This window comes from Fundulus heteroclitus, chromosome 5 (assembly GCF_011125445.2).
Source record: "Fundulus heteroclitus isolate FHET01 chromosome 5, MU-UCD_Fhet_4.1, whole genome shotgun sequence".
NCBI classification, from domain to species: Eukaryota; Metazoa; Chordata; class Actinopteri; order Cyprinodontiformes; family Fundulidae; genus Fundulus; species Fundulus heteroclitus.
Genome location: NC_046365.1, coordinates 37,278,798 through 37,306,710, shown reverse-complemented (window position 1 = coordinate 37,306,710; position 27,913 = coordinate 37,278,798). Strand labels below are relative to the sequence as shown.

At 42.0% G+C, this 27,913-nt stretch overlaps 1 protein-coding gene across 3 annotated transcripts in view; it reads left to right on the top strand.

Annotated features, from left to right (window-relative positions):
- The window catches only part of arhgap10 (Rho GTPase activating protein 10), a 113,950-nt gene that overhangs the window by 35,878 nt on the left and 50,159 nt on the right, over positions 1 to 27,913 (top strand). For all 3 annotated transcript variants that reach the window (XM_036137535.1, XM_012862900.3, XM_012862901.3), the window contains exons 15-20: positions 5,355 to 5,442; positions 8,361 to 8,419; positions 11,396 to 11,501; positions 13,810 to 13,969; positions 18,241 to 18,382; positions 22,687 to 22,846. In XM_036137535.1, the coding sequence (XP_035993428.1) occupies positions 5,355 to 5,442; positions 8,361 to 8,419; positions 11,396 to 11,501; positions 13,810 to 13,969; positions 18,241 to 18,382; positions 22,687 to 22,846 (715 nt within the window). The remainder of the gene's footprint in view (positions 1 to 5,354; positions 5,443 to 8,360; positions 8,420 to 11,395; positions 11,502 to 13,809; positions 13,970 to 18,240; positions 18,383 to 22,686; positions 22,847 to 27,913) is intronic.

Genomic DNA, 27,913 nt, shown 5'->3' with positions numbered 1-27,913 from the left:
AGAAGGCAGAGGTGAGCAGACACCGATGCTGCGTGCTGAAACCTTTTTGCTATCCCGTCTCAGAGAGAGGAGACGGAAACCCAAGGGGAAATAAGCAAGCAGGCCTACGCAAATGATCACGCTTATTTTAATTAACCATGTGAATAAAATTTATCGTGCGATTAATTGATTTATTGATTCTCGCGACAGGCCTATGTACAAGGCAACGTTTTTTCCGCGTTGATCGCCTGCTGAAATTTCGCTTGCCTCCCTTCACCTCATCATCAAATAGGACGAGCGTCTAGCCGCTTGCCGGTTCCTCTTCTCTGTTCAATTTACCGTGGCAGACCTTGATTTTACCAAGCGAGTCATGTGTTTGTTACTGGTCTCACAACCAGTGACTGTTTCAAAGTGTTTTTGATGTTTTCATGATGTATGAAGCACTTTGAACCGCCTTGCTGCTAAAATGTGTTAAACTAATAAACTTGACCCAACGTTCCTGGGTCTACCAGATGCTCCATCCAGTTTGGTGAATACCACCACCTGGAGCTGAGTCTGGATTACGGTTGCTTTCAGCGGTACATCCGTCTGTCTAGGACCCAGTGTGAGGACCTGCTGTCCTCTGTCCCCGCTGCAGAGCTCCTGTCCATTTGTCTTCAGTCTGTGAATCAATCAGTGCTCAATAAAAATGTATCTTCCATTTTGAAGGTTAAAAGCTTAGTCTCCGCTGCGCTCCTTAACCCTGATTGGTTAATGTCACACAAATTGACGGAAAAGTTCAGTTTGTTAAACTCGAGCAAAATTTTGCTTTGCTTTAGTCTGTGCGTCCACTGCGTTGTTCGCACTTTCACTTTGCTCTATTCGCACTGCTTGAAACATGTGGTTTACATTGCTGACCTTTAATTGGCTCCTGATTTTGCCTTTGCATAAGGATAACCTGCTCCATTTGCATTCTTTGCGTTCGGTGTGAATGCACCTTAAGACAAGAAACGATTCAGAAAAACAAATTATTCTCACGATAAAAGTAAGCGTCTCGCATAAAGTGTTTTTAAAGCATCGGTTACCACACTATGCATTTATTGGAGAGTACATTTTGTAATGACCTAGTTTAAACACTTTTAACTTCAGAACTTCCCCATTTCTTTGTTGCAAAGATTCAACATTCCAAAGAAATTTTTGTTCATATTGACATTAACTGAATCACACCTTTGCAGCAGTTAATCTGAGCATCATGGATGTTCAGATTAACTGAACATCCATGATGTGATTTTGCACACCCCAAAGGTGCTCTGCTGGACAGATATTGGCGGAGTACGGTGACCTCTGTCTCATTGTCATGTTCAAGAAACTGGTTTTTGTCCCCTGGTGCATTATCTAACTATAAACGGGCATAAAAAATGGGTTCAGTGTGGACATAATGGGATAAGCATGCTTAGTATCAATACTCAGGTAGGTTGTGGCACTGAAACAGTGTTCAGTCAGTATGAAAGAGCCCAAATTTTGCCAAGAAAATCTTCTCCATGCCATGACACCCCCACCACCTGCCTGTCATGATAGATTTCTGCAGTTGCTATAGCTGTGTTTACTTCATATCCATAATGTCCCTCTCCAATTGCAACACATTCAAATACACTATATTAGATTGCGATCCTTTCACTGTGGAGATCATTGGATTGCAGTGACCTAATTTTTGTGTATGTGAAACCAGCTCAAGGTGTTTTGAGCTTTGTGACATGGCCATTATGCTACTGGAATTGGCCGGCCTTAAAGGTTTAGACACAGGCAGCAACAATACTAACAAAGGCGGTAGTTTTTAAACCACGAGCAGCTGGTACAAAAGGCCATGAAGGATTTCAATAAGATATGCACCCACTGTTACACAACCAGCAGTCTGAACTGTTGATACAAGACAGGAGGCATCCATGCTTTTTTGTGTTGTTTATGCCAAAGTCTGACCCTACCATCTGAGTGTTGCATCTGAAATCAAGACTCAGCTGACCGCGCAACGTTTTTCCAATCTGTTATTGTCCGATTTTTTTGATGAGCCTGTGTGTGAATTGCAGCCTCAGTTTCCTGTTCTTAGAAGACTCGACGTAGTCTATCCCATCTGTTTCAAGGTCCGACTTGTTAGATGTTCAGATATGGCACCGCGGTGTAATGAGAGGTTATTTGTGCTACTGTAGCGTCTCTATCATTTTAAACCAGTCTTCCCATTCTCCTCAGGCTTAGAAAAAAGAGAGATGGCTGTAGTAGATGAGCAGATTCAAGGATACTCAGCCTGTAGGTTTGCGTTTATGGCCCCACTACCCATGTTATGTTCAAAGTCACTACAGTTTCCTTTCTTTCCCGTCCAGCTACTCATCTTTATTACTTTTACATGCCTAAATTCTAATGCCTAAAAACAAAAGTGCTCCTTTTTGTGTTTTCAACAATCAGAATCAGGTTTTTTTTTGTTTAAATAAATAAATCTCTTCAGTCCAAGATTACCCAGTTCAGGTTTAATCATCTGAAGTGCTTCTGACTTTGAACTAAAGGCGATCAAATAATGTCAACGTCCTCTAAACAAAAACAGCTAAATGGCCTTTTGGTTTAGCAAAAGAAAAACTCTAAAGTAAACGCTAACTTTAGCATCGTACGCAGGTAATGGTTAAGGCTGGTTCACACGACACGATTTTAAAATAGTCGGCCGATTTTCAAAGCCTCAGAGACGCCACACGTAACAATCAAAAATCCTAGATAAAATTGGTCGTACAGTGTGTGGTGCCCGATCAGATGACAAGCTCAACACACAACACACGAACAGATTTCGCTTAAGATCATTCGGATGTCAGACGGGAAATCTTGCAAATCGTCTCAAGATCAAGTTAAGAGTAAATGAAGATGGATGATGGGGGAGAATAATGGTGAAAGTTTGTGGACTGATTTTAACAGAGAAAAAAAAACAGCAAAAGGAAAAGCCATTGGTTAAGGCAAGGCAAATTTACTTGTATAGCACATTTCAGTACAAAGACAATGCAAAGTACTTTACATGATTAAAATATATGTCAATAAAAACAGAATAAAAGCAAGTTGAGAAAAAAATTTAGAAACATTTAAACAGAATTAAAGAAGTGGAGAAACCCTGCTGTGTGAACCAGCTTTTAGTGAGTCACAGTTTTCTGAGAGAACTTACAAATAATTTATCTTGTCTGTCTGTCGGTCACTATATACCTAAAGTGGGACGACCCAAACCGTTTAAAACTGGTGGTTTCTTCAATAACTTTGTACTTGAATGATGTTGACTCTGCGAACTCTGTCACCACAACACAGCAACTTGACAACTGCTTCCTTTTTTACTTCAAAATAAGAGTTTCAAACATAAATGCATGGTATCGAGGTGTCTAGGGTCAATACTAAAGGCTTAGACTTACATTTCTAAATGAAGTCAAATAGTGCTTCACTTCAACACATAACTGCATTCAAAGATATTTTATGAATAACATCAGGAGCAGCACTATATATTAAATCCCAATTGTCATCGCAACAATAGTGTGAGTACAACCCAATAGCAGAACACAGCTTGGATATTTGTTAATAATAATGTTTTAAGTGTTGTGAATTCTTGCTGTGCATATGGATTATACTTTTGGCTTGTTGGATGCAAACAAACTGTCCTTAATGTCCACACATGATGCATATTTTTGGCAGCAATCACAGTTTTTCCGCAATGATATTGCAATAACTTATTGCAATATCATTGCGGTCTACATCCACTGAAGATTTTAAATATTATACTATGTTAATGTGATTGCCAATCATTTGATTAGAAAATTCAATTCAATTCAATTCAATTTTATTTATATAGCGCCAAATCATGAAACATGTCATCTCAAGGCACTTTACAAAGTCAAGGTCAATCATATTATACAGATTGGGTCAGATTATACAGATTGGTCAAAAATGTCCTATATAAGGAAACCAGTTGATTGCATCAAAGTCCCGACAAGCAGCATTCACTCCTGGGGAACCGTAGAGCCACAGGAAGAGTCATCTGCATTGTACATGGCTTTGCTGCAATCCCTCATACTGAGCAAGCATGAAGCGACAGTGGGAAGAAAAACCACCCATTAACGGGAAACAAAAACCTCCGGCAGAACCGGGCTCAGTATGACCGACTGGGGTTACAGAAGACAGAACAGAGACACAACAAGAGAAACAAAAAAGCACAGAAGCACACATTGATCTAGTAATCTGTTCTACATTAGATGGTAGTAGCGGGTGAGCCGTCTTCTCTGGATGATGTCACAGTTAACAGAACGCCAGACCAGGTGTACCTACTATGAAGAGAAAAGAGAGAGAACAGAAAGTTAAAGCAGAAATGACAACACATAATGCATAATTGAAGAACAGTAGAACTCAATATAGTGAGAAAATTAGATCCTGATATACTCCAGTAACCTAAGCCTATAGCAGTAAAACTATAAAGGTAGCTGAGAGTAACATGAGTCACTAGTTATAATTTTTTAAAAATGAGATTTTAATTTGTCAAACTTCTTTTATGGCGTTTAGGTAAGATTTTTTTAATGGTGAGATTTATCTGTGTAGGTGGTTATACTGTATTTTACCTGTTCTCATTAAGGTAAAGCCATCACATGGTACCTAGTTGTTATCCAATGTAAAGTAATAAAGGAGTCAAACTTCATGGTTTACCTCTGTACTGTAGCTGCCAGTGCTGCTCTGCATTTTGTGAATACCTGGCCTTACTATAACAGGCAGGTCTATTAGTGCCAGAAGAGTCTGTGCAGACCTCATCAGTCCTCAACACAGAGGCACACTCAGCTTCAAATATTTACTTCCGCAATCCTGCCTGCCTTCTGTGCATAGATGAAATAAGAAAAAAAAAACACTACTATCAGACCAAATGCCACCTGTCGGTGTGACTCAGGCCCCTATGCATGTATTCTGCTCAAAACACTTCTCTGAGTCATTGCACTTCCACATCTTCTCTAATTCATGAGTTTCTTAAGGTATGACTGCGGCTCCCTGAGACTTCAGCACCACACACCTTTAAAGTCCCTGTGGAGTCAGAAGTAGTAAGGGATTAATTAAACTTATAATGAGTATAGAACTAGCTGCTCTCTACAAAGCTGCAACTTCTTTCCACATCCACAGGGAACGCACTCAGTCCCCAGAGCTACTAACAATGCTTTTATCCTCCAATGACTAATTACATGTTCATATTTATGTTACATATATTTGAAAGTTCTGGGCTGGCCCCTAAATAGGCCACAGTAACGCTCTGTGTATCATATGAACAGAATCCTTTTTTCTTTTTTTTTTTTAAATGCTCACATTAATACAGCTAAAGTAAAAGATTTGCTGAATGTTTTGTTTAGATGATGAGAAGAATAACGACGTGGATCTATCAGCCAGTGAAGACTGGGATGTCAAGACAATAACAAGTGCACTGAAACTCTATCTGAGGTGAGATCCAGTCGCACAATGTATAAATACACACAAATGCCTAAACGACTCAGTTTATGACCTTATTCTGAATTAATAAACATAACAGTTATAATGTTCTGTTAAATGCTGTTTTGGACGTTTCAATCATGTTACCTTTTATGTCGTACATGGATTAGTCCGATTTAAGAGTCCTGTCCTCATTATGTCTCTCTATGCTGCTGTGATGTTTATGCTCATGTAAAGCTTTAATTATATCGCTGCTCCTTGGATCACTTCGCTCTACTAAATTTCTACCTCAGCATAAAAGTTCTTCAGTTTATTCTTCACCTGTAATTTTCCCACCTTTCATAAACTGTTATGAAGCTGGAACAATCGTCCCCTATTCTGCTACTAGAATCGATCAACAGGCTTAACAGCTCCTGTCCCAATTATTTTTTCTTTTATATATATATCTTTACACATACATTGTCAAATTAAACATTTTAAAACAGGTTCAAATATAAATAAATGAAGTCAATTTTCTTAGACATTCTTGTATATGTATATCAAGTGTACAGTGAGATAAAAGTTGTAAAATGTACAATAGTGTCATTTATTTAGAGCCGGATATGTTTATACATCATTCAAACAGAAGCATACAGGCTTAAAGTTCTAATGATGGGCAGATTTGTCAGACCTTTGCTTCAAAAAAGCAGCCATGTACTGTATTTTAGCAGCTAATGCAGCTTCTGAACTTTTTTAAGGTAACAAGCTGTAGATATGTCCACACACATGAAAGCACCATAGACGTACATTCATTTCATTATTGCTTCGTGTATTGACGACGACGGGACATTTCTCTCTATATGGCAGAGATGTTTTCACATTGAGATTCCAGTCAATTTAATATCAGGGTGGCGTTCTGCAACCTTAACAAAGTTTAGCTCTGTAGCTTCCATAATATGAAAGAAGTAAGAGAAACAGCTGCCTGTTAAAAAGTAAAACAAATGTGCTGCAAAAACAGAAATATGAGGCTCTAAAACATGACCTCTGTTGAAACATGCCCTGATTTATATGGAAAATGGATGCTGACAGCATTAAAGTGGCTCCTTTTTGAGCACATATTATCCACAGTTTTAAAGATCACGTTTGGTTTACAGGTACAGGGTGGTGTTTACCGCACATGTAAGTCGTGTAAAGTTTTATTTGGACTTCAGGGTGAAGTGTACTAATAAATTGTCTAGTAAAATTTAGTCGAACACTTTATGCGCAGTATCATGTGAAAAGGAAGACCTTTGTAACCTGCTTCTCCTATCTGGAAGTTAGCAGTTACAGTAGCTTCTGCCAAAACAAGAATAAGTGTAGACGGTAGCCATGTTTACATTATATCCTGCCCTGTTTTATTCTCTCATGTGTAGCTCTGCAATGTAATTCTAAAAGTTTCTTAAAAGCGTACCGTCAGTGTACTATCCTGAAATTCCACTCATGCTATTCAAAGTTTGTATAAAGAAAATCGAGCCTCTGGAACAATAGATGTTTAATGAAAAAGGTCTGCCCTTGTATAGGTACCTGCTTGCAAACTTACACTTTCTGTAGCTTTAAGCACAGCATTAATAGTTTGAAAATGGTGAAGATTCTAAATTAACTTTCGCCTCAACAAGGTGCAGCAGATTTGTTTGTTCTTGAAGCATTAAAAGGCCAAGAAATTACAGAGGCCTTACTGGTTGGGGAAAATCTCCTGCTACGAACAACAAGTCCTCGCTCTGAATGTCCAGAAGAGTAAGCGTCCTGTTGTGATTGTGTGCAGGCACTATTTTATTTTTCACTCTGTGTTGTAGTCTCAGGTTTATGTTGCCAGGCTGTCTGTGCAGGTTTGGCTCAATTAGAGTGAATTTTTGACTTTGCCTCCACTGACTAAACCTTATTCTAAAGGTGCAAAAGACAGGAAAAGAAAATAACCTCGAGTTGAGGTTTGACATTGATTTATTTATTTTTTGCTCACAACCCAGTTACACTCTTAAAGTTATAAGTTAACTTTTTTATAAAGTTAGGTTTTCTTTTCAGTTAATCTAAAAATACTACAGTCTGATACAGTCAAGGTCTATTTCCTACTGATATAACCCGCCAACTGTAATGAACGGTAATGGCTTATACTAAGTAATGGTAATGTTATTTTATATATTGTTTTATTTTTTTCATTGCTAAGCTTCACTAATTAGAAAATTTTAGTTCTACTTTGATGCTTCAGTCAAAATACGCAAATATTGCCACTATTACTACTACCACTATTAATAATAATGTTGATTACAATAATAATAACTGGCATCAGAGCATCTGTCTGGAGGTTATGTTTTTCTGCACTGGGGTGAGGATGCTGCTGAATTTTAGACAACCAGGATAAACTGTGGCATCAACATATTTTTACTTAAACATGCATTTTAGTGTCTGTAGAGTGTGACTTTATTTTGATATTGAGCATATCCTTACAATGTAAACAAATTTACCAGTATTTTCAAATAAATGTTTTCAAGTTGCCCTCAGAATTAAAAAAAAAAGTTTTTTAAATAAATTGACATAGTATTAATGAAAAGTCGTCTAAAATTGTGTTTGTTGCACAGCACAAAATACTGTTTAAACCCTAATAAAACATGTAGAGCTTCACGTGGAGGAACAGACCCGGTCAGATGCCTCGGTTTTCTCGTCAGCCTAATATGTTTGGCTCTGATCCGGCTGCAATGTGAATGTACCTTCAGATGAACTTGGTTATATCAACTCATGCACCTTGTAATTCCATCCGCTGGCCTAGTCACATTAATCATTGCTGTGTGCAGTCACTATAAAACAATGTGCCAGCTATTTCTGTCCCCTCTGCTCATTTCTTCTTTCCTTCTCCACCCCTCCCCTCCCATTCCTCCAACCTCCACCTCCTTCCTTATTCTCTCGCCGTCCCGTTGAAGGAGCCTACCTGAACCGTTGATGACCTATGGACTTTATAAGGAGTTCATCAACCCGGCAAGTAAGTTTCAGCATCCCAGTTTTACATCCAGAAGAAAACTACAACTGAACGGCATATTATACAGTGACTTTCAAAGTGGCGATGATGTAGAAAACGAAATAACTGTGGAGGATTTTCCACCTTTTTAGGTAAAATAAATCCTTTACGATTCAACTAGAGAACAAATCTGGAGGAAATTTATATTAATAAGGCGCAATAACGTGGCTGCATTAGTGTTTACAGATAAAACTGGAAGCTTTGGAGTCGCTTAGTAAGAAAGAAAAATTGTAGGGCCCCCTGAAGAGCACTGTCTTCCAAATCGGATAGATCTGATGAACCTTTCAGAAAAAGGCGAGCCGCTAGAGCTGCGAAAAATCAAAAACAAAAAAAAGAAGTTGTGTGTAGACTCTTAGTTTTAGTCATTCCACCAATTCAATGCACCTTTTTTTTTTTTTACATCACCGCTAACATGTCTTTGCAAATTTTCAGTTATCCAGGTCATCGCAACAGCATACAGGCTTAAATAAAATAAAAATATTAGAAGATAAATACACCAATAGGCGTTGTAGAGTAATAGATGACAAACTCAACAGGCATGACATGTGTTTAGCAAAGTGTTTATAAATGTAATAAAGTTCAATTGCTGAATTACTTATAAACCGGCAGCCCTAATTTTAAGGGCGAATGGAGCAAATGTTTTGAGACGCTTTTTATTATGCATTCCTCTCTGAAAAGCTGAGTAAAATAAGTCATTGCACTCATTGTCCAGAAGAATGGCACACCTTCATTTAAAAAGTTCACTGGGAAAGGAGCAGTGATTTTAAAAAAGCGCAAAAACATATAGGTAGCTGAGCTGAAATGATCGCAAATAATTTCAAATGAACTCCTAAACCAGAACGACGTGGAAGTAATCTGGGATTTGAACAGATCAAAGGATAGCCAAATTGGCAAAGAACGGGGTAATGAGCAACGTCAGGGTGATAAAACAAAGCTGACAGTTACATGTGGATCCTGAGGCATCCAGGCAGGCAGTCGGTCATCATATCTTGGTCCTAATTATCTAATACCAGCGGTCATGGATCAGTTTGAATATATCCAAATACCTGAAGAGGTAGTGGTGCCTTGTGCTTCATAGGAACCGTGCTCTGAATCAGGGTTCATTCAATGTCACGTTGGTCCACACTTTGCAGCTATAACAGCTTCAACTCTTCTGGGAAAGGCTAACCACCAGGTTCTGGCGTGTCTATAGGAATTTTTGACCATTAATCCAGAAAAATCACACTGATGTTGGGCGAGAAGGGCAAGGGCAGTCTTTCAGTCTGCGCTAAAATTCATCCCAAAAGTGTTCAGTAAAATTAAGATTATCCACACCAACTCTCAAATCCAAGTCTTTATGGACATTTGCTTCCCACAAAGTTTGGCCAGCAGAAAATGTGGGTGCCCAATGATACAACGACTGAGACAGTCGGAGCAGGGGATTGAACCGGCAACCCATCGGTTATAGGACAAACTCCCCAACTCCCAGCAAAGTCTTAAACTAAATGTTTAACTTTTGAAAGAAACATACAGACTGCTATTTTTTTGAACAATTCTTACTTTAAGTAAACTGGTCCCAAACTTTAAAAAAGGGGTTTTATTTGGAATACAATGTTTCAATGCATTCACATGCATAGAAGAAAAAGTTATTGTAATAGACATTTACAGCTTCACTGACCTTTTCTGTTCGTATTTTTCAACACTCAACTGAACGTCACATTTAAGCAGGAGGTTTTTAAAATCATTTATCTTTTGCTTTTGAGAGCCACTGTATAAATGCTGTCAATATTTAACGTTGTAGAAACCTGCAACGAAGTGAAAAGTGGTTACACCTAATTTAAATGACAGTGTGCTTTCTCTTTTTAAATATTCTTTTTTTCTAATCATTTAGCATCTAGTTGAATGTTGCAGCCGTTGGGGAGCTCTGTGTAACACTTGTGAAAATTAGAGCTTGTATAGCATTAAAACTTATTTTAAGAAATGTTACTTCATCAGTCAGCATAACTCCTGAAAGGAAAAGAATAGACATTATTTCATATTTGACCGCATACCTTTATAAATTTATATAACGATATCAGCTAATAGAGGTTGCAGACCAGAATTGTGTAGTAACCTTCAGTTGTAGGAAAGGTAAGGGTTTTTTTTTTCTCTCCACCCACCCACATAACATACTTTTTGCATGAATTGCCTTTAAAGCGAGCCAAACTTGAGTCTTATTACAAGTGCTGTAATTGGATCAGGTTGATGTTTTTATCAGGCGCTCGCAATACCCTTATAACGAGGGGAGGAAAAATGGATTAGCAATGAATTTTTTTAATTTATTTTTTATTTTTTGATGGATGACAGCATCCATAAGAAGCTTTTTTTTTTCATGTTTAAATCCTTGTCGTTCCCATAGTAATGATATTTAGTGTGTCTGTGTGCGCTGCCGCGTGGGCGTTCAGATGCTTGCATGTGAAGAAATGTTTAAGACATGATCTCGAAGGTTTTTTTTTTTTTTTTTTTTTTTTTCTTTCTACGCAACCTTTTTTGCACGATAGCGACAGCAGCGCAGAGCTGTCTCCCCTGCCAGCAATGTGGACTCTGCTGCCAATTTCAGAGAAGGTTCAACTCATCACACCTCTTCACTTGAACAGGAAGGCGTCTTCTTGCAGTCTGCAATCTTTTACACTTAGGGTGATAACTCCTAATATTGTGTTCTTAAAAGTCCGCTTAAATTTCAAGTGTCCAGTTTGATTTAAAATAGATATTCGGGGCTTTTGTATAAGTGATGAAAATTTGGGTTTCCTTTTTATCTGCTTTGACTTTGCACCAACTGTGTATGTGGCGTTGAATCGGCCGACCGAAGTGTAATATTTGATCTGAGCAGCCCTGGCTTTTTGCCTCTTCAGGAGCGCTGAGAAATCCTTGTTTAAAATGAGTGCCCGGCTGTTTTTTTTTTTTTTTTCTGCATTTGAATAGAGGGCGGCAGTCCCGAGTCTCGCATCCAAGCCATCCACTGCTTGGTGCACAAACTACCGGAGAGGAATCGACTTGTCCTCGGGCTGCTCATGAAGCATCTGGCCAAGTGAGTGGTCATAGTTCACCCAATCTCCGCCTCCTCTCTCTCAGTTCTCTCTCTCTGCTCTTCATGTCTGTCTCCTCGTTCTCACTCCACATGCTTTTTCTCTCCATCTCCCTCACTCCCACTCTCTTCACTCCCCCTTCCCTGCTGTCACTCCATCTCTGCCTTGTCTACTCACTGCTTGCGAACAAATTAGACTTTTTCTTTTGCCTTTTTTTTTTTTTTCCTGGTCAATTTCCATGCACGTTGTTTAAGGAGGATAATTACACCGGCGCATTGTACCTGCTCGTCATCCATATTTGTCACCTAAGAGAAGCCGGACGGTCAAAGTCATGCTTTGGTTTTATTAAGAGCATTGTTTTCGCCCCTGGATTGACCTCTATTTCACATCGCTTATTTTGCATTTGCATGAAAGGAAATATTTAGGGAGTAGTGTTAGCCAACATTACAAGGTTTTACCTCAGCAGGCTTTTTATAAACTAAATATGAGCAAATTGAAGATAAGTAAATAATCCTTCTTCCCTGAGGCTGTAGAAGTCTGGTGAATCTTATTTCAGAGAAAACCCGCTGCAGAATCAGGCTCTGGTTAAAAAAAAAAAAGAGAAAAAAAAGGCAGCGCTATTGAAATTGAATTTGGATTATCCAGCGTGAAATTCTCCAGACTGGAGACTTGAATATTTTTTTTTCTGAAGTTGGCGTGTGTGCATGTCCTGCAGGGGAAAGGAAGCAAAGCCAGAATTTCACACTTCTATCTGAAATGGTTGCAGAGATGTTATAAATGTGAGTTGTCACCAATGTTTTTGTCTTCAAAGGCACCCTTTGAAGCTATTTAAACAGTCTCTCTGCAGCTGTGCCACGTATCATCTTGTTTTGCGTGTGAAATCTCTTCACATGTCCAGATAACTTGAAATTAAGGTTTCCTCCGCTCATATGACCACCTAGCTGTCCTAGTTTTGAAACGGATGTTTCGACTCATTCATCTTTAAAAAGTTATTCATACCGCTTGAACTTTTCCACATTTTATCATGTTGGAACCGCAAACCTCCATGAATTTCAAGGGGAGTTTTGTGTAACAGACCAACACAAAGTAGTGCAGAATTGCAAAGTGGAAAGAATGTATTGTTTTCAAAATGGCCTCCAAGGAGAAAACCTGTTGCATGCTTTTGTGTTCATCTCCCTTTGCAATGCAAACTATCGCCTTCAATAATTTTCTAGTTAGCAAATAGTACTGTGTGTTGTTTAATCTTATTATAAATCCAAGTACTATACAAATCTGATCTTTATGAATAAGTGGTAGGTACAAAGTCTTCCCTAAAAGAAAGTCAAGCTTCCTCTGCAGTCAAGACACAAGACATGTAAGGGATGCAGGAAACGTGTGGAGGAAGGTGTTCGGTTTAGATGTCAAAATTCACACTTTGGCCCATTTGCAAAATGCCATGTGTGGTGAGAAAACGCCACCCTCAACACTCCCTCCACACAGTCAAACATGGTGGTGGCAGCATTATGCTGTGGGAATGCTTTTCTGCAGCAGGGATGGTAAAGCAGATCAGAGTTAATGTGAAGGTGAATGGCACTAGATGCAGGAAGTTCCTGGGAAACGATCTGTTCAGCCTATCCTGATCTACTTCAGAATCTGTAGCAAGACTTGAAATTTGCTTTTCACGGATGCTCTGTATCCAAACTGATCGATTCTGATCTCTTTTGCAATGAAGAATGGGAAAAAATCTTTATACTCGGATGGTTGAGGGATACCTCGAAAAACTCAGAAGGACTGAATAAATACGGTCATCACACTTCTCAGATTTTTATTTGTAAAAAAATAAATTAATAAAAACATCACAGCTTCTTCCTTCCACTTTACAATTATGCCCCACCATTGTGCTTTTATATCACATTAACTCCTTCCACAGGTCATTAAAGCCTGTAATCGTAACGGGATCTAAAATAGTCCAAGGATATGAATACTACTGCGACGGAATCTATCACTGACTGCAGCAACTTAGCATGAAGGCGGCCTGGCTTAAAGAAAGCTGACCGGGGGGTTAGTCCCTGTCCTGTCATTGGTAGAGTAGGCACTTTTCAGTTTTATAAATAAAAGGTACAGTTCGAATACATATCTGATTGAATTTGGCCATTATTTGTCCAATTTATGTATTTACTTATCTAATTATGCCGCTGTTAATTCCTTTTAAAAAAAACTCTTATTCATTTCACTACGTAAATCTACACAGTTCTGTCTCTTAAGAATGTGGCATAAAGCTTAATTGAGTCCTGGAGGTAAGATGTTTAAGAGACTTTTCTTATCCCTCAGTGTGGCAGAGCACAGCAAACTGAATCTGATGACCGTCGCCAACCTGGGCGTTGTGTTTGGTCCCACGCTGATGAGGCCGCAGGAGGACACTGTCGCGGCCATCATGGATCTCAAGTTCCAAAACATTGTTGTGGAAATCCTCATTGAGCACCACGAAAAGGTAAGATGCTGCACAGGGATTTATCTTTCATTTAGAGCAGTTCCCACTGTGTGCTCAACAGGTGTCAAATTTTAGGATGTACCCTAAAACTTCAGTTCAGCAAAGAATTATTTGATCCCCTTCTGATTTGATACGTTTAGCGAATCTTTGTCCTAGTTTTTTGTATGGTAGTTGTGTTTCAACATAGAGACGGAAATCCCAAAATTAACACTTAAAAAAACTGTCAGAAGTGGTTTTCCATTAATCCAATTCTGGGTGGCAGAGGTAACAGGAGCAGGAGGCAGATATTCAAAGACTTATCTCTGATCTTTGTCTAGTATTTTGAAGTGAGGAAGGCTCTGGTCCAAAACTTCAAGGCACATGGGCTCATCCATTAACCCCTCTGTGCTGTGAAGCCATCAAGCACCATTATAAGAGAAATCCTAATCAATCCGTTAGTCCTGGGACTGCAGGATTTCAGCGACCTGTCTAATGACCATCACCACTCTAAAAGGAAAGCTCTTGTATGAAGCTAGAAGACTGAGGGCTACTGATGATATTTTACGTTTTACACTAATCCCACCAACAGTTGTCTCCTTTCTGGGTGGTGATCTCAGAGCCCATCCCAGCCTTGTATAGATCTACTATCTTGTCCCTGACAACATCTTGGCAGCTCTACACCCTGGTGGTGAAGAGGTTGGACTGAAAGAAGTCCGTGACAAGTGAGCTGTGTATACTTCAAAAGTTACGGTCAGGACTCTCTGTAAGTGATTAAATTAAGTAATCTCTGCATCGTGTGGGCACATAGCCAGTCTTAGGAAGCCAGAGATGTGCCTGGGTTTTAGGGCTTCATTCAATGATGCGCATATCAGAGATGCACTAGTGAGGATACTTTGGCCAACTTCCAGTCATGAGTTCTTCTAAAGTTTTGATCTGGTGAGGAAAATTTCCAGTTGTTCCAGAAATTAGAACATAGTAGATATCTTTGGGTGTAGCCTTTAGGTTGTCTCAAAGGGACACCTGCTCTAAAACAACGTATCGTTTTTAATTTAAAGGGGACATATGCTCTTTAATGCCTTCGTTTTCACGCTGAAATCATTCAGTTGCGATCTGTATAAAGTGGAACTGTAGTGATTTGGTCTGAATTCCTCTATCGTTGCCCCACAGCCCCTCTTTTACCTCTGGGCTGAGGTGCGTCTGAGAGTAACTGGTGTTAGTGCCGTCTATGTAAATATTAGTACACCCAACAATTTTCACCTATCCACTTGTAGCTTCCGCATCGTTCAGCTTGGACTACAAAATCGCTCAGAGGAATAAAAATGCCGGATGCACGAAATTGCTAAGCTGGAGGTCCATGACGTGTTTTTTTATTATTATTATTTAGCAGCTCCGCAGGAAATGCTGTGACATATTTGTAAAAAAACAAACAAAAAACGTAAGAGAGAAGAGTGAACGGCTTGAAAAATATGTACCAAACAGAATATAAGAATAACTGTGCAGCAGGTCGACAGACTAGAATAAAACATTTCTGCATTCCTAAAATCACCAAGTACACAAAATGTATTTAAGGGCTATAAAAATTTAGAATTTTACACAATACGTCCCCTGTGAAGCAAAAATAAAAAGATTGAGTTCAGCATCTTATTGTGATCAAGGTAGCTAGTGGCTGGCATTACTGAAGCAGTCTTTGTGTGTATTCCTAAAGTATGTTGACCCCGCCTCAGTGCAAAAATGCCCAAAAAGCTGCTGTTCAATGACAGACAGGGGTATGAAAATCTAAAATATGATTCAGACCAACTTGGCGTACTGCATTCATCCCTCCTGCTGAAAAGGTGTTTTAACATCTGATGCATCCTTTAACTTCATCTTAAACCTCTCACTAATGCTCAAAATATTGTTTTTAGTAGTGCAAAGTCAGGGAGTGTTCACTGAGCAGAAAAAAATCAGATTATTTGTATTTTAATTTATTTCAAACCCATCTATGCTCTTACCACTTGGTGCCAATCAAGCTGAAAATCTACCTGCTCCAGTCACCACCCGTCTCTTGCTGCTTCTCACGTGGAAGCTTTAGAAAGGAAGGGGATCAAATAACTATACTGTGAGAAGCGAGTTGACTTTGATTCATTCTGGCAGGGTAAAACCTTCTCCATAATTGTGTTTCCACTTGGCATCAAGAGCTATTTTTACTGAAGGCACTGTGTCCTATGAAGATGAATGAAAAATTTGCGGAAATATCAGGTGACAGAAAGCTGCACGAGGCGGCTATGTTTACCACCTTTGGTGACATATAATTTACTTGATACTGGAGGATATTAGAAGTGCAAGCAAAGCAAAAAAATGTGCAAGTCTTGTTTTATTTTTATCATGTAATATTTTGATTTTAGCTGTTCCTGGTGGCAAGGAGAAACACTTTAAAGAAAAGCTATAACAAAAGGTCTTTGTTAGGTTATTGGTGATGCCCTGTTTTTTGTTAGCATAATTGATTTTATATATATATATATATATATATATATATATATATATATATATATATATATATATATATATATATATATATATATATATATATATATATCTCAAGCAAGTAGACCTTCATTTGAAGAGATGGTCAAGCTGTGAACATGAAGCATGGCAAATATTTTACATCCTGGTTTGATTTTATTTTTATAAATGTGTTTCTGTGCAAATAATGATTGATATGAAGATTCCCAGGCAGTAAAACACCTGGTACAGGTGGTTACTGGTCTTGATTGGTTACAAAAGGTACCAGTTCAAGTAACCTTTCAATCTGGCCAATAGGGGGAGCCCTAAGTGCTCCAACTTGTCTTGTACACCCAGTATTCTGTTAGTGGGGTGGTTTGATTAATAATCAGATTATTGTGCACACTTTCCTGTAATCTGGAAGTTCTTGAGCTGTTTGAATGTAATAATTGTAGATATAATTTAGTTTAAAGAAACTGTCGTTTGTGGCCTTATGTGATCTCCCTAAGAAAGCCATTAATCTGTGTCGGTCATCAACAGAAGATAATTCTCTGTGTCTAAGCAGAAAAGGTTCTGAGATTAGGTTTCTAATCTGTTTGGAGCAGCAGTGTACCCTGCACTCAATCAGATGAGACCAGGAGCTTTGCAAAGTTTTTTTTTTTTCTTTTCCTCTCTTTCCAGTTTCATTAAATTGAAGATTGTATGTTTTGTGAATAATATTCCTACCCAAGCTCACAAATCAGAACTTGTCTGAGCACCACAGAAGGCATCTGAAAACCAGCAGAAATGTCTAAGCGCGCTAAAAGCAAGAGCAGCAGCCCTGCATATGTATACAGCTAGACTCTCTGAATCTACCCAGTGTGCCCAACACCGACCTGGTGATAAAAGATGTAGTGTTAGAATGCAGCTAGAGCATTTTGGAAAGTACAGCATGTTAGAGCAGTGGGGAAAAGCTGAGCAGACAGACAGACAGGCATTAACTTTCCTCACAGCTGAGTCCCACTCCAGACTGTTGATACCCCCAGATACCAACACTAGACTCTGTTTTACATTCACCTCCATCTGCAGAGCGAAGCAGCAGAAACTCTCAGCCATATCAGATTTCTCCCTTTTTTTTTTTTTTCTATCTGCCTCTCTTCTACAAACTTTCTCTCTAATGCTCCCCCCTCCTCTGCGTCTCTCCCGTTCACACTCCGGCTCTCTTTCTCTGCCACTTTCTCCCCCCCCCCCCTTCCCTTCCCTCTACACCCCCCCCACCCCCCACCCCCCCTTCGTCTGTGATCCTTTCCGAGGCTCTGCTGAGACTTCCCCTCCTCTGTAGCCCAATTCTCTTTCAACTCCACATCTAAAGCTCGTATGTAAACATGGTCCAGTGTAAACAGGCTGCACCGCTTGGCCAAACCTTCTCAAGTCCAAAAGCCTGTTTATTTTATTTCTCGCGCTTCCACAGAGTGGGTCAGGGTTTCTCTGAGGGGAGAAGTCACCTTAACTTAGACCCAGATTTTTTTTTTTTTGAATAGGGTGTGATTTATGATCCGCGCGGAGCTGCTCTTGTTGTTTGACAGAAATGAAATCTTTCTAGGAGCAGCATTTTATATTTATTTATTTCTTCCGTCCAGTCAGTGTGCTGTGCAACTTTCTCTGAGAGCAAATGCTGCAGCTGAAAATACTTTATCTCCCTCCCCCCTATCTACCACAACAGAAAGACAGAGTTTTCAAACTTGTGAGGTCATTTGAGGATGTACTGCTACTAATAGTTTCTGGTCTGTGCAAAGTTGCTTGGTTAGAGACTCACTCACTTGTGCGTTCAGATCTTTACAGATTCTCCCAACTCCGGCCCTCTGTCACCCGCTGGCCCGTCGCTGTCTGCTCCCACCAGGCAGTCCAAGAAAGCCAGCCGTCAGAATCGGCCCCTAGCCGTCTACAATCCACAAGTCCTTGACATTCAGAACGGTGAGAGATTTCTGAGGTTCCATCTGTAACTTTTTTTTTTTTTTTTTTTGACGTTTCCTGGTTTGTTAGAGAGGTCGTGAAAATCCCCGCAGAGATCACATCATATTTATCCAGCTGCAGACGGCAAGAGAAATAGGAAGCAACAAATGAGTAATACTTCCCCGGTTGGATATCGCGTGCGAGTGAAGAGATTATGAAGCACTGTTTTAGCATAAAGTGGCATGCTTGCATGCAGAATTCACCAGTCACCTATTAGGCATAACATTATGACTGGGTAAGTAAATAATTGTAATTATCTCTTCATCATGGCACCTGTTAGTGGATGGGATACAATATGCAGCAAGTCAGTCTGTTGTCCTCTGACTATTAAAAGCATGAAAATGTGTCAGAGAATCTCAAAGCAGGAACTCTTCTGAGCTCTTTTAAGCATTCAAGAAGGCAGCGGTCTGGACTTAGACTTGCTGTAGCACCTCACTGCTGTTCTTTGCAAACCACACTGCTGTGGATAGGCTGCCGTTTCTGGGATTATCGCCCTGGCAATGACTCAGTTGGGGCCACTTTTTCACAGGCAGTCAAGTTGGTTTGCTTAAATGAATTAAGCAAACCAAACCACGAGGAGGCCTTAGGTTTCAACTCTCAAAAACTTACAATACAGCTATAGGATTAATTCCGGCCAATCATCACCTTAACTCTCACCCTCAATCGGGTGATCAAAACATTGTTCCTTTGAGCCAAGCCAATAACGACCCTGACGACTCCTCGTTACAGAGGAGTGGACCAGTTTCGGTCCAATCTGCTGGCTTAATGGCTTTAACGACCGCCCATTACTAAGGGGTGGACCTGTTTCGGTTGAATTTGCATGTTATCTAAGCCATTGCCTTTGTTTGCCAATTGTATAAAGCTTGTTACTCCATATTACTCCAGACTTTTTGAATTGAGAAAGCTTCCTGGAGAGGAAGTGAAACGTCTTCAACAACGGAAAACAAGTCCAGTTGCTTTGTTTTTTACCTTTTTTTTTTTGAATAAATGAATTAAATCACCCAGAACTTGCATTTTGTATTTACTCGAGCTTTGTTTGATAAGGATAAAGCGTGTTTGATCGGAAACAAATTATTATATCAGCAAAAGAGCAAAAACAGAAGAAACTACTTTTTCACAGTCTTCCCAACAACACTTTTTTTTCTAATTGTTCTGTTATTGAACCGTGACATGCTGAGGCTGGTCAGTTCTGACCTGTTGACTCTGACTTCCTATTCTTATGAATGCCCTTATAAGCCTCTCCTAACTAATGGGTACCAACAGTTTGTTCTCTTTGATCTTTGCTAACATCTTTGCACCTTGTATATACCAACTTGCTCCAGACCACCAGGAGGCCTGCTTGCACAGAGCTGCTCTCACCTGCTGATCATCCGTCAGCTTATAACATCTGACTGGTGTTTCCTTTGAAACTCTACAGCAAGGGTTATTTTTTGCCTTAGTTCTCATTTATTGAACAATAAAGATATTGAATCTGCTGTGTTTTATACAGTTTGAGTTTAGATTTAAATGGTAACACGTTAAAAACCCGTTTATACCCCAAAGCCTAGACTTCAATGGGCAATGTTATTTTCACCATCTCTGTACCTATTAAGTTATAATTGTTCATATTATGTTTTTTTTCTTCTATGCATCTGACACTGTTTTTTTTTTTTTTTAAATGTTACAAATGTTTTTCAGCACCTCCTGTAAGTTTTTAAAAAAAATAAAAGTTAATAATTGAAACGGTCATGGGGAAAAAACAGAAAAAGAGCATTTTACTGTAAAATCACATTAATCGGAGCTGGCAGCTTTTTGCATTTGCCTCTAAGTTCTACAGTCACTTATTCGTCTTTTACCTAATGCCTACTACAAATAAAATACTGTCTGCACACGACACACTAAACTCTGCCACCTCCTGTCTGTAAAACCATGTAGACATAATTGCATCTGTGGCCTTTATGTACCCTTGTGCACCAAAGTTTTCCCCTCAGGTTTATTGAAACAGAACTCTATAAGAAGCAGCAGATCACCTGACCTGCTGACCCTAAATCTAGCTCCCGACATTTCTGATCCACGGTCAGTCGAAATCCCCCCCCCCCCCCCCCCCCTTACAACACCAAAGGAGTCTAAATCTGCTTACCAGATTGCCTCTGTTTGTCTTCTTTGCACCAGCTTTAGCGGGGCTTATTTTGATATCAGGAGATGGAAGGCGTAATCCTTTTTTTTAACCTTTGTGTTTTTTCTGTGGGCCCAGCTTAATGAGGACCAAATCAAATTTAAGGGTATTGAAGCGGGAAAGGCTGAAGAGTGATTTATGCAGACGGCTTCTTGTTCGAGTCGACCTGCAACTATGTTGAGGGGCAGTGCATTTATTTTATATAGTGTGTATTTGTTGAAGTTTGAGCTACATAATGGCTACTGCTGAGTGAAACTTTTCTGAATAATCATAAAGGAAACGGGTGCAAAATTTTAAATGTGTAATGAAGTTTTATATTCACAAATAAAACAAACGAAAAAAAATCACCAAGTCAAATAACACTCATAAAATCATACCATAAATAAATAAATTTATAAATTTGACCTTTTTGCACCAGAAGAGACTAAGACTTACTGGCTGCTGCATTACATAGATGTGTAATAAATTGGAATAGAACTGCAAACTTAATTTCTTTAAGTCATCCAGTTGAATAAATGAGTCTCCTAATCTATAGATTCATTAAACAGATTGATACATATTAAGTAGTAGTATCTACTCTATTGTAATGTTTTATCTTGAGATAAATAATAAATAATATCTGTTTCTCAAATTTGAAAATTGCATGTGATTATTTATTAAATTAAATTTTATTTATAATATATAACACCAATTTACAACACGCGTCGTCTCAAGGCACTTTACAAACTCAATTCTATCTAATCCTCCAGACAGATTGGTCAAAAAGTTTCCCGTCTAAGGAAACCCAGCAGATTGAATTGAGTCGTTGACAAGCAGCATTCCCTCCTGAACGAGCGTGTAGCTACGGTTAACAGTCGTCTGCCTTGTTCTTGACGTTACAGCAATCCCTCATACCAAGCATGCACATAGCGACAGTGGAGAGGAAAACTCCCCTTTGACAGAAAGAAACCTCCAGCAGAACCAGAACCAGGCTCAGTGTGAACGGTCATCTGCCTCGACCCACTGGGGCTTAGAGAAGACAGAGCAGAGACACAGAAAGAGACACAGAACCACTGATCCAGGCATACATTCCTTGTTAGAGATATGAATGGCAGATTAGCTCCATAAGTGATGTAATGATTTTTATTTTTTCTGTAAAAAGAAATTGGTTCTGTTTTAACGCGGGGAAATTGAGTGAAAGGGGAAGAGTTTGGACCCATCCATGAATTTGGAGGAGATCCACGTGGCCTGGGCTGCATCGGAAAACGTCTTTTGGGTTAGGGCTCTTCAACCAAAGCAGAAGTGTGTCAGCGGTCGCCATAATTAGTGCTGTCCAAAAATTGCTGTGACGAGAGAAGGAGGTAGGGAAAGGAGCTTGTATGCTTCCTCTCACGGCTAGTTTAGCCTAGGAACCTCATGAGGTCCCTTAGGGGCGCTAAGGAGCTATAAGGAATCCCATAATCCTTTGCGTGACATGACATAAAAGCACAGTTTACGGAAATTAACTCAATTCCATCTGTTTAAAAGAGAAATCTTCACCGTTCTTATTGGTTTATGGCTTTTAGTCAAGTCACATTTTTATCCAGTGTCAAAGATGTGAATTTTATAAATGCCTGTGTTTAAGTTTATGGTCAGAAATGGGGTGTTTGTCTCTTTAAGTTTCATCATGTAGTATTGATAGTATATATACTTTATTTTTTTTCATAGCGTAGTGAATTGTTTTTTTATTTAGTCCCTTTGTACTTTATTCATTATTATTATTATTATTATTATTATTATTATTATTATTGTCCTTTATTAATATAGTATTGTAATATTTCCAGTTATTTAATAATAAATTGGAAAGAGGAAGTTTGTTTCCCTAAGTGTGGCTCGAGTTCCCATCTTTGACGGTATTTACCAGGAACACAATGAACTTGGTTGTCTTACAAAGGATCGGTTTATAAAGACCCCTGGAGATACGCTGTTAGCTTTGCGCTGATGAATTATTCAGCTGCTTTATCAAATAAGCTTTTAACAGTGAGCCACATAGGCTGAGTCCATGTGGAATACACACAATGAAGATATGCTAACACATTTGTTGATTTTAAATGAAGATAATTCATTCTTCTTGCTGGTTTCTGTGTTTCAGCCGGGGGAGATTATCCCACCCTGTCTGCAGACGAGACGTCTAGGGGCAGCAACGAGTCCGTGTCGTCCCAGTCGTCCTCGGCCTCCAACTCTGAGGTGCCTGCAGAGAAGCCAGATCATCCAACTCTCACCGCAAACCTCAGCTCAGGCAGCAACTCTAAGTATGTGCTTCCCTTTACTGCTCACGCGATTTCTCTGGAATATTTTGCAGACTGTATTTGAATAAAGTGGCTCTAAATTAACTCTGTAAAGGGATGGTGTTAAAAGAAATGTAAAAATGTGAGATGAACAGAGCTCAAGGGTGCAGCCAAAGAAATATGTTTGGGTATTTTTTTAACAGGGGCTGCACACAATATGGCTTCTCATCAACCAGAAATCACCTTTTTGTTTTTTTTTGTTTTTTTTTATTTTAAAGCTGCTATGAAAACAGTATTTGGTAAAATTGTGTTAGATTGTCCCTGTACGTTGATTTTTGGTGGAGTTTTGTGTGTAAGATAATCCTGAGAAACAATGGAACAGCAAAAAAAAAAAAAACAGTTTTAGTAGCTTACCTTGCGGTAAACCTGAGCTTTGGTAAGTTTAGGGAGGAATAAACACAGTAGTGCACTTGTGCAGTAGAGACTGGTAGCGATGTTTGAACTGAGTTTCAGCTCGCAGTGAACGACACAAGCAGACGGTATCATAACGTTGTGTTAAAAATGCTGACTTTGCACTCTTGTTATGCACATGTGAGGGGGAGATCTCTGCTTGGCCCACCTCTATTACAAGGCCAGAAATATTCACTGATCCTAGATGTCTTTGGTAAACAGCCTTGCTTTGATTTTACAAACTGCTGGGTGGAGATTGCTTGCAGATAACAAGGCTGTAACAGGCTGAAAACTCAATTTCTCTGGGGGGATGGGGTAAGGAAGGACCCACTGGTTTTTACCTTTAATGTGTGGCTCAATAAAGCCTCTTAATTGCATTAAATTTACCCTACTAACCAAATTTCCTCAGTGCTTTACCTCCCAAGTTTACTCTACTTTGACTTCTGGGTGTTTTCCTGCAAGAATTCATTAAAACTTGGCTACAGTTTGTCAACAAACTCAGGTCTTGCTCAAAATGCTTTTTTTTTTTTTTTTTTTATTTGGAGCAGCTGGCTGAAGTGCTAGGGCGACAAGATCATGTTTTGACATAACTCGTTGATGATGCAACATTTTTCAGCCCAGTTCCAGCCTGTACAGTGTTGACAAAACTCACAAATGAGTTTGTTGTCCTGGTTCCTAATCTAAGCGCTTTGCTTTGAAGGTAGTAAAACGTAATAAGTGTTCTTTTTCATAATATTCACTCGGTGTCTCGCTATGGGATGCAGCCTCCTGCAGCCCTGATAGAAGCATTTATCTCAATCTGCCAATCCTGATTGGCCGGTGAAAGTGCTCGTCTTACGCCACGCCCAGTAGCCCCGACTACTAAAGCGTGCGCAGATCACGTCACTTCAATTCAAAACCTCTTCTCACCTCAGAGCTTATCTCACGTCGGAGCCTTTTGCTAGCTTAACTGCCCATAGATGGACCTTGCTAGCTTCCGTCGCCGGACGCTAGCACTGTGCTTCGATTTCTGCCTTGTCCGCTCACTCCAGACCGGACCGGTATCGTTTTTTTCCGTTCACTCCACGGCGGAATCCCTCTCGGCTCCCCTCCGCGGACGCTCGAGTCGGTCGAGCATTTGGCACACCAGCGAATTTCTTGACCCCACCACGCTAGCACACCAGCTAGCCACGATCCCTTTCCCTACCAGCACTCCAGCTCGTCGGAAAATGGCAACCGTCAAAAACCCTCACACCAGAGGAGACTACCGTCTTTGTGGTTGCAGGAACAAAATTTCGGGGAAGGACACCCACCCGGTGTGCAGTACCTGTCTGGGGGTCGACCACGCCAGGTCAGCCCTCGAAGTTCCCGGGTCCTGTGGGCACTGCAAAGTGTTCACGGTCAAGAGCCTCAGACGAAGACTAGCCCGCCAGGTTAGCATCTCGGACCGTGACCCATTCCTCCCCACCACCGCGGAGGAGGACGAGGTCATGGCTGGGGAAGCCCCGGAGACTGGCTACGACTGGAGTGCCCAGTGCAAGCAGCTCCGTGCCCCCCCGTTTCCCGAGGAAGACGTGCTGGATGTTAGCCCCATGGAGGAGGATGACGACGCCTTGTTCCTCATATCAGAGGACGAGGAAGAGGATGACATCTTCATGGCGCCAGTCCAGACTGAAAAGCCGAAGCTGCCGAGCCCTTCCACCAGGGAAGACAGGGGAGCGAGCTCACCAGCTCCCTCCCTCCATGTGGACCTGCTCGACGTGTGCAAACGCGCGGCAGAGAAACTGGAGATCCCCTGGCCGATTGCAATAGCGGAGCCCACCCGGTCCCGCTATGAAGGCAAACGGCTTCCCTTGGCGCGAAATGCGATGAAGCAGCTTCTTCCTGTCTTCCCCGAGTTGCTGACTGAGCTCTCCAAAACATGGACTAGCTGCCCGTACAGCAACAGGAGCCCCATTGCGGGCGCGGCATCCCTCGATTGCGAGGCGATGGACGCCCATGGCTTCTTCTCCATGCCTCCGGTGGAAGTCCTGGTAGCTGCGATTCTCTGCCCAGGCAGCGTGAGCCAGCTGTCCGCGGCTTCCCCCAGGCGCCCGACGCTGCCAGCTAAGCCCGAGCGTTTTCAGTCTGCGCTGACCGAAAGGGCGTACAAAGCAGCTGCCCTCTCGGCCAGAGCCCTCAACGCCCTCTCCATCCTCACCGCCTACCAAGCGGAGTTGTTTGGCGCGTCCGCTGAGGAGCAAGACCCGGATGCGTGGGAGGAAATGGCGGTCATCGCCGATTTGTCTCTCCGCATCCAACGTGTCTCGGTCCAGGCCACGGGAAAAGTGATGGCAACCCTCGTCGTCCAGGAGCGAGCGAGATGGCTCAGTCTCGCTAACCTGACCGACAGGGAGCGGGATGACATCCTGGATATGCCAATCGTCCCTGAAGGCATCTTCGGCTCCGCATTGGCCACAATGCAGCAGAGATGCGAGGCAAAAAAGAAGGACAACGAGGCCCTCAAGCTTTGTCTCCCTCGGAAAGCCCCAGCGCCTTCACCTCCGGTGCAGCGCAAAACCTTTGTGCAAGCTGCCTCCCAGCCGCCGCGTTTTAAAATACCGAGACGGCCACCACCACCTGGCCAGCCCCTCCCGATGAGGAAGGAGCGCGGAGCCGGCTGGCATGGGAAACCCGCCTCCCCGACCGCTGCGCCGCCGCTGCCCACAGCCGCCGCGACCTCGGTCCCCCGGGCGATGAAGAAAAAGAGAGCGGCCTGACAGCCGCCCGTTCCTCAGTTGGTGCAGCCTGCAGTTCCCCGTTGCGCAGGCCCACCGTTTTGGCTTGTTCGTGCGCGCCCCGTGCCACCGCTGCCCGTTCCAGAGCCGGTCCGCGAGGAGAGGGACATCGCCTCGGAGAGTTGCGCTGTTGCGCCCCGAGCAGAATGTCCACAAGCACACACATACACACACGTTCGAAGGTTGAACGGTGTGAAAATAAAAACAATAAATCTGTCACAACCAGGCCACGAGCCGAGGGTGCAGATAATAAAAAAAGCCAAAACAAACAATGCTCTCTCCATAAGCAGGGTGGCCATTCAGCCCCCTGCAGCCCTGCTACCGGGATGGGCGTCGCCATCCCCGCGGAGCAGAGCAGAGCGCCCCGTCACACCTGCGGTGGTACCCGAGGATCATTTCCCGGCTCTACCACAGGGGGGCGCGGAGCAAAAGCCGCAGTATGCTCCTGCTCTTTCTCTCAAATGGGAAAGCTGGAAAGCAGCAGCGGCCCCACCGTGGGTATTACGCACAATTTCCCGGAGATACATGCTTCAATTCGCCACTGTCCCTCCCCGTTTCTCCGGCGTAGTACACTCACATGCACAGGGAGAATCAGCTCGAGTCTTACAGGAGGAGATCCTCTCTCTGATAGACAAACGAGCGGTTTCTGTCGTATCTCCCGAACAGAGTCTGTCAGGGTTTTACTCCAGATACTTCCTCGTCCCCAAACGGGGGGGGGGGAGGGGAATCCGCCCTATTCTGGACCTGAGAGCCCTGAACAAATTCCTGCGGAAATACAAGTTCAGGATGCTGACACACACAGCACTGCTGCGTCTAGTAAGACCGAACGACTGGTTTTTGTCCGTGGATCTGAAAGATGCGTATTTCCACATTCCCATTTACCCCCCTCACAGACAATATCTCCGATTTGCCTTTCAAGGGGTGTGTTACGAATACCGTGTTCTACCATTCGGCCTGTCTCTCAGCCCGAGGGTTTTCATACGGTGCACAGAGGCCGCGGTAGCCCCGCTCAGACGCCGTGGGATACGTCTGGCCACGTATTTGGACGACTGGCTCCTGTTAGCGCAGTCAGAACAGGAAGCCAGGGTTCACACACATATTGTCACAGCACACCTGATGGATTTTGGTTTTGTGATAAATATGGAAAAGAGCCACCTATCTCCGATGCAGGAGATATGCTTTCTGGGGCTATCCCTGCGCTCTGTGCCGTTCACAGCTCGCCTATCAGAGGAGAGGGTGACGACTTTCAGAGCTTGCCTTGCACACTTCCGTCGGCACAGATCCGTCCAGTTCAGACTGTGCCTTCGGTTGCTGGGTCTGATGGCCTCAGCCATCCTCGTGATTCGCCTCGGCCGTCCTCAAATGCGGGACTTTCAGCGCTGGGTCGCTTCGCTCCGAATGGACCCCGTGCGTCATGGCGCACGGCGGATAACGGTCACAGCGGACTGTGTAACAGCTCTGCGCTGTTGGCGAGCCCCGTCCTTCCTGACCCAAGGGGTGCCCATGGGCACCGTCTCATCCAGGAAGGTTGTGACCACGGATGCCAGCCTATACGGGCTGGGGCGGCATTCACGAGGGCAGGTCTGTGAGGGGTCGCTGGAGCCGAGCTCTCCAGCGCCTGCACATAAACTTCCTCGAACTTTCAGCTGTGTTTCTTTCCCTGAGACACTTCCTCCCATTCCTCTCAGGTCACCATGTCCTGGTGAGGACAGACAACACGACAACAGTGGCGTATATCAACCGCCAGGGAGGCTTGCGCTCTCGTATGTTGCACGATCGGGCACGCGAACTGATCCTCTGGAGCAGTGCCCACTTTCTCTCCCTGAGGGCGACGCACGTCCCGGGAGATTTAAACACAGGTGCGGACCTGCTGTCCAGGGGTGCG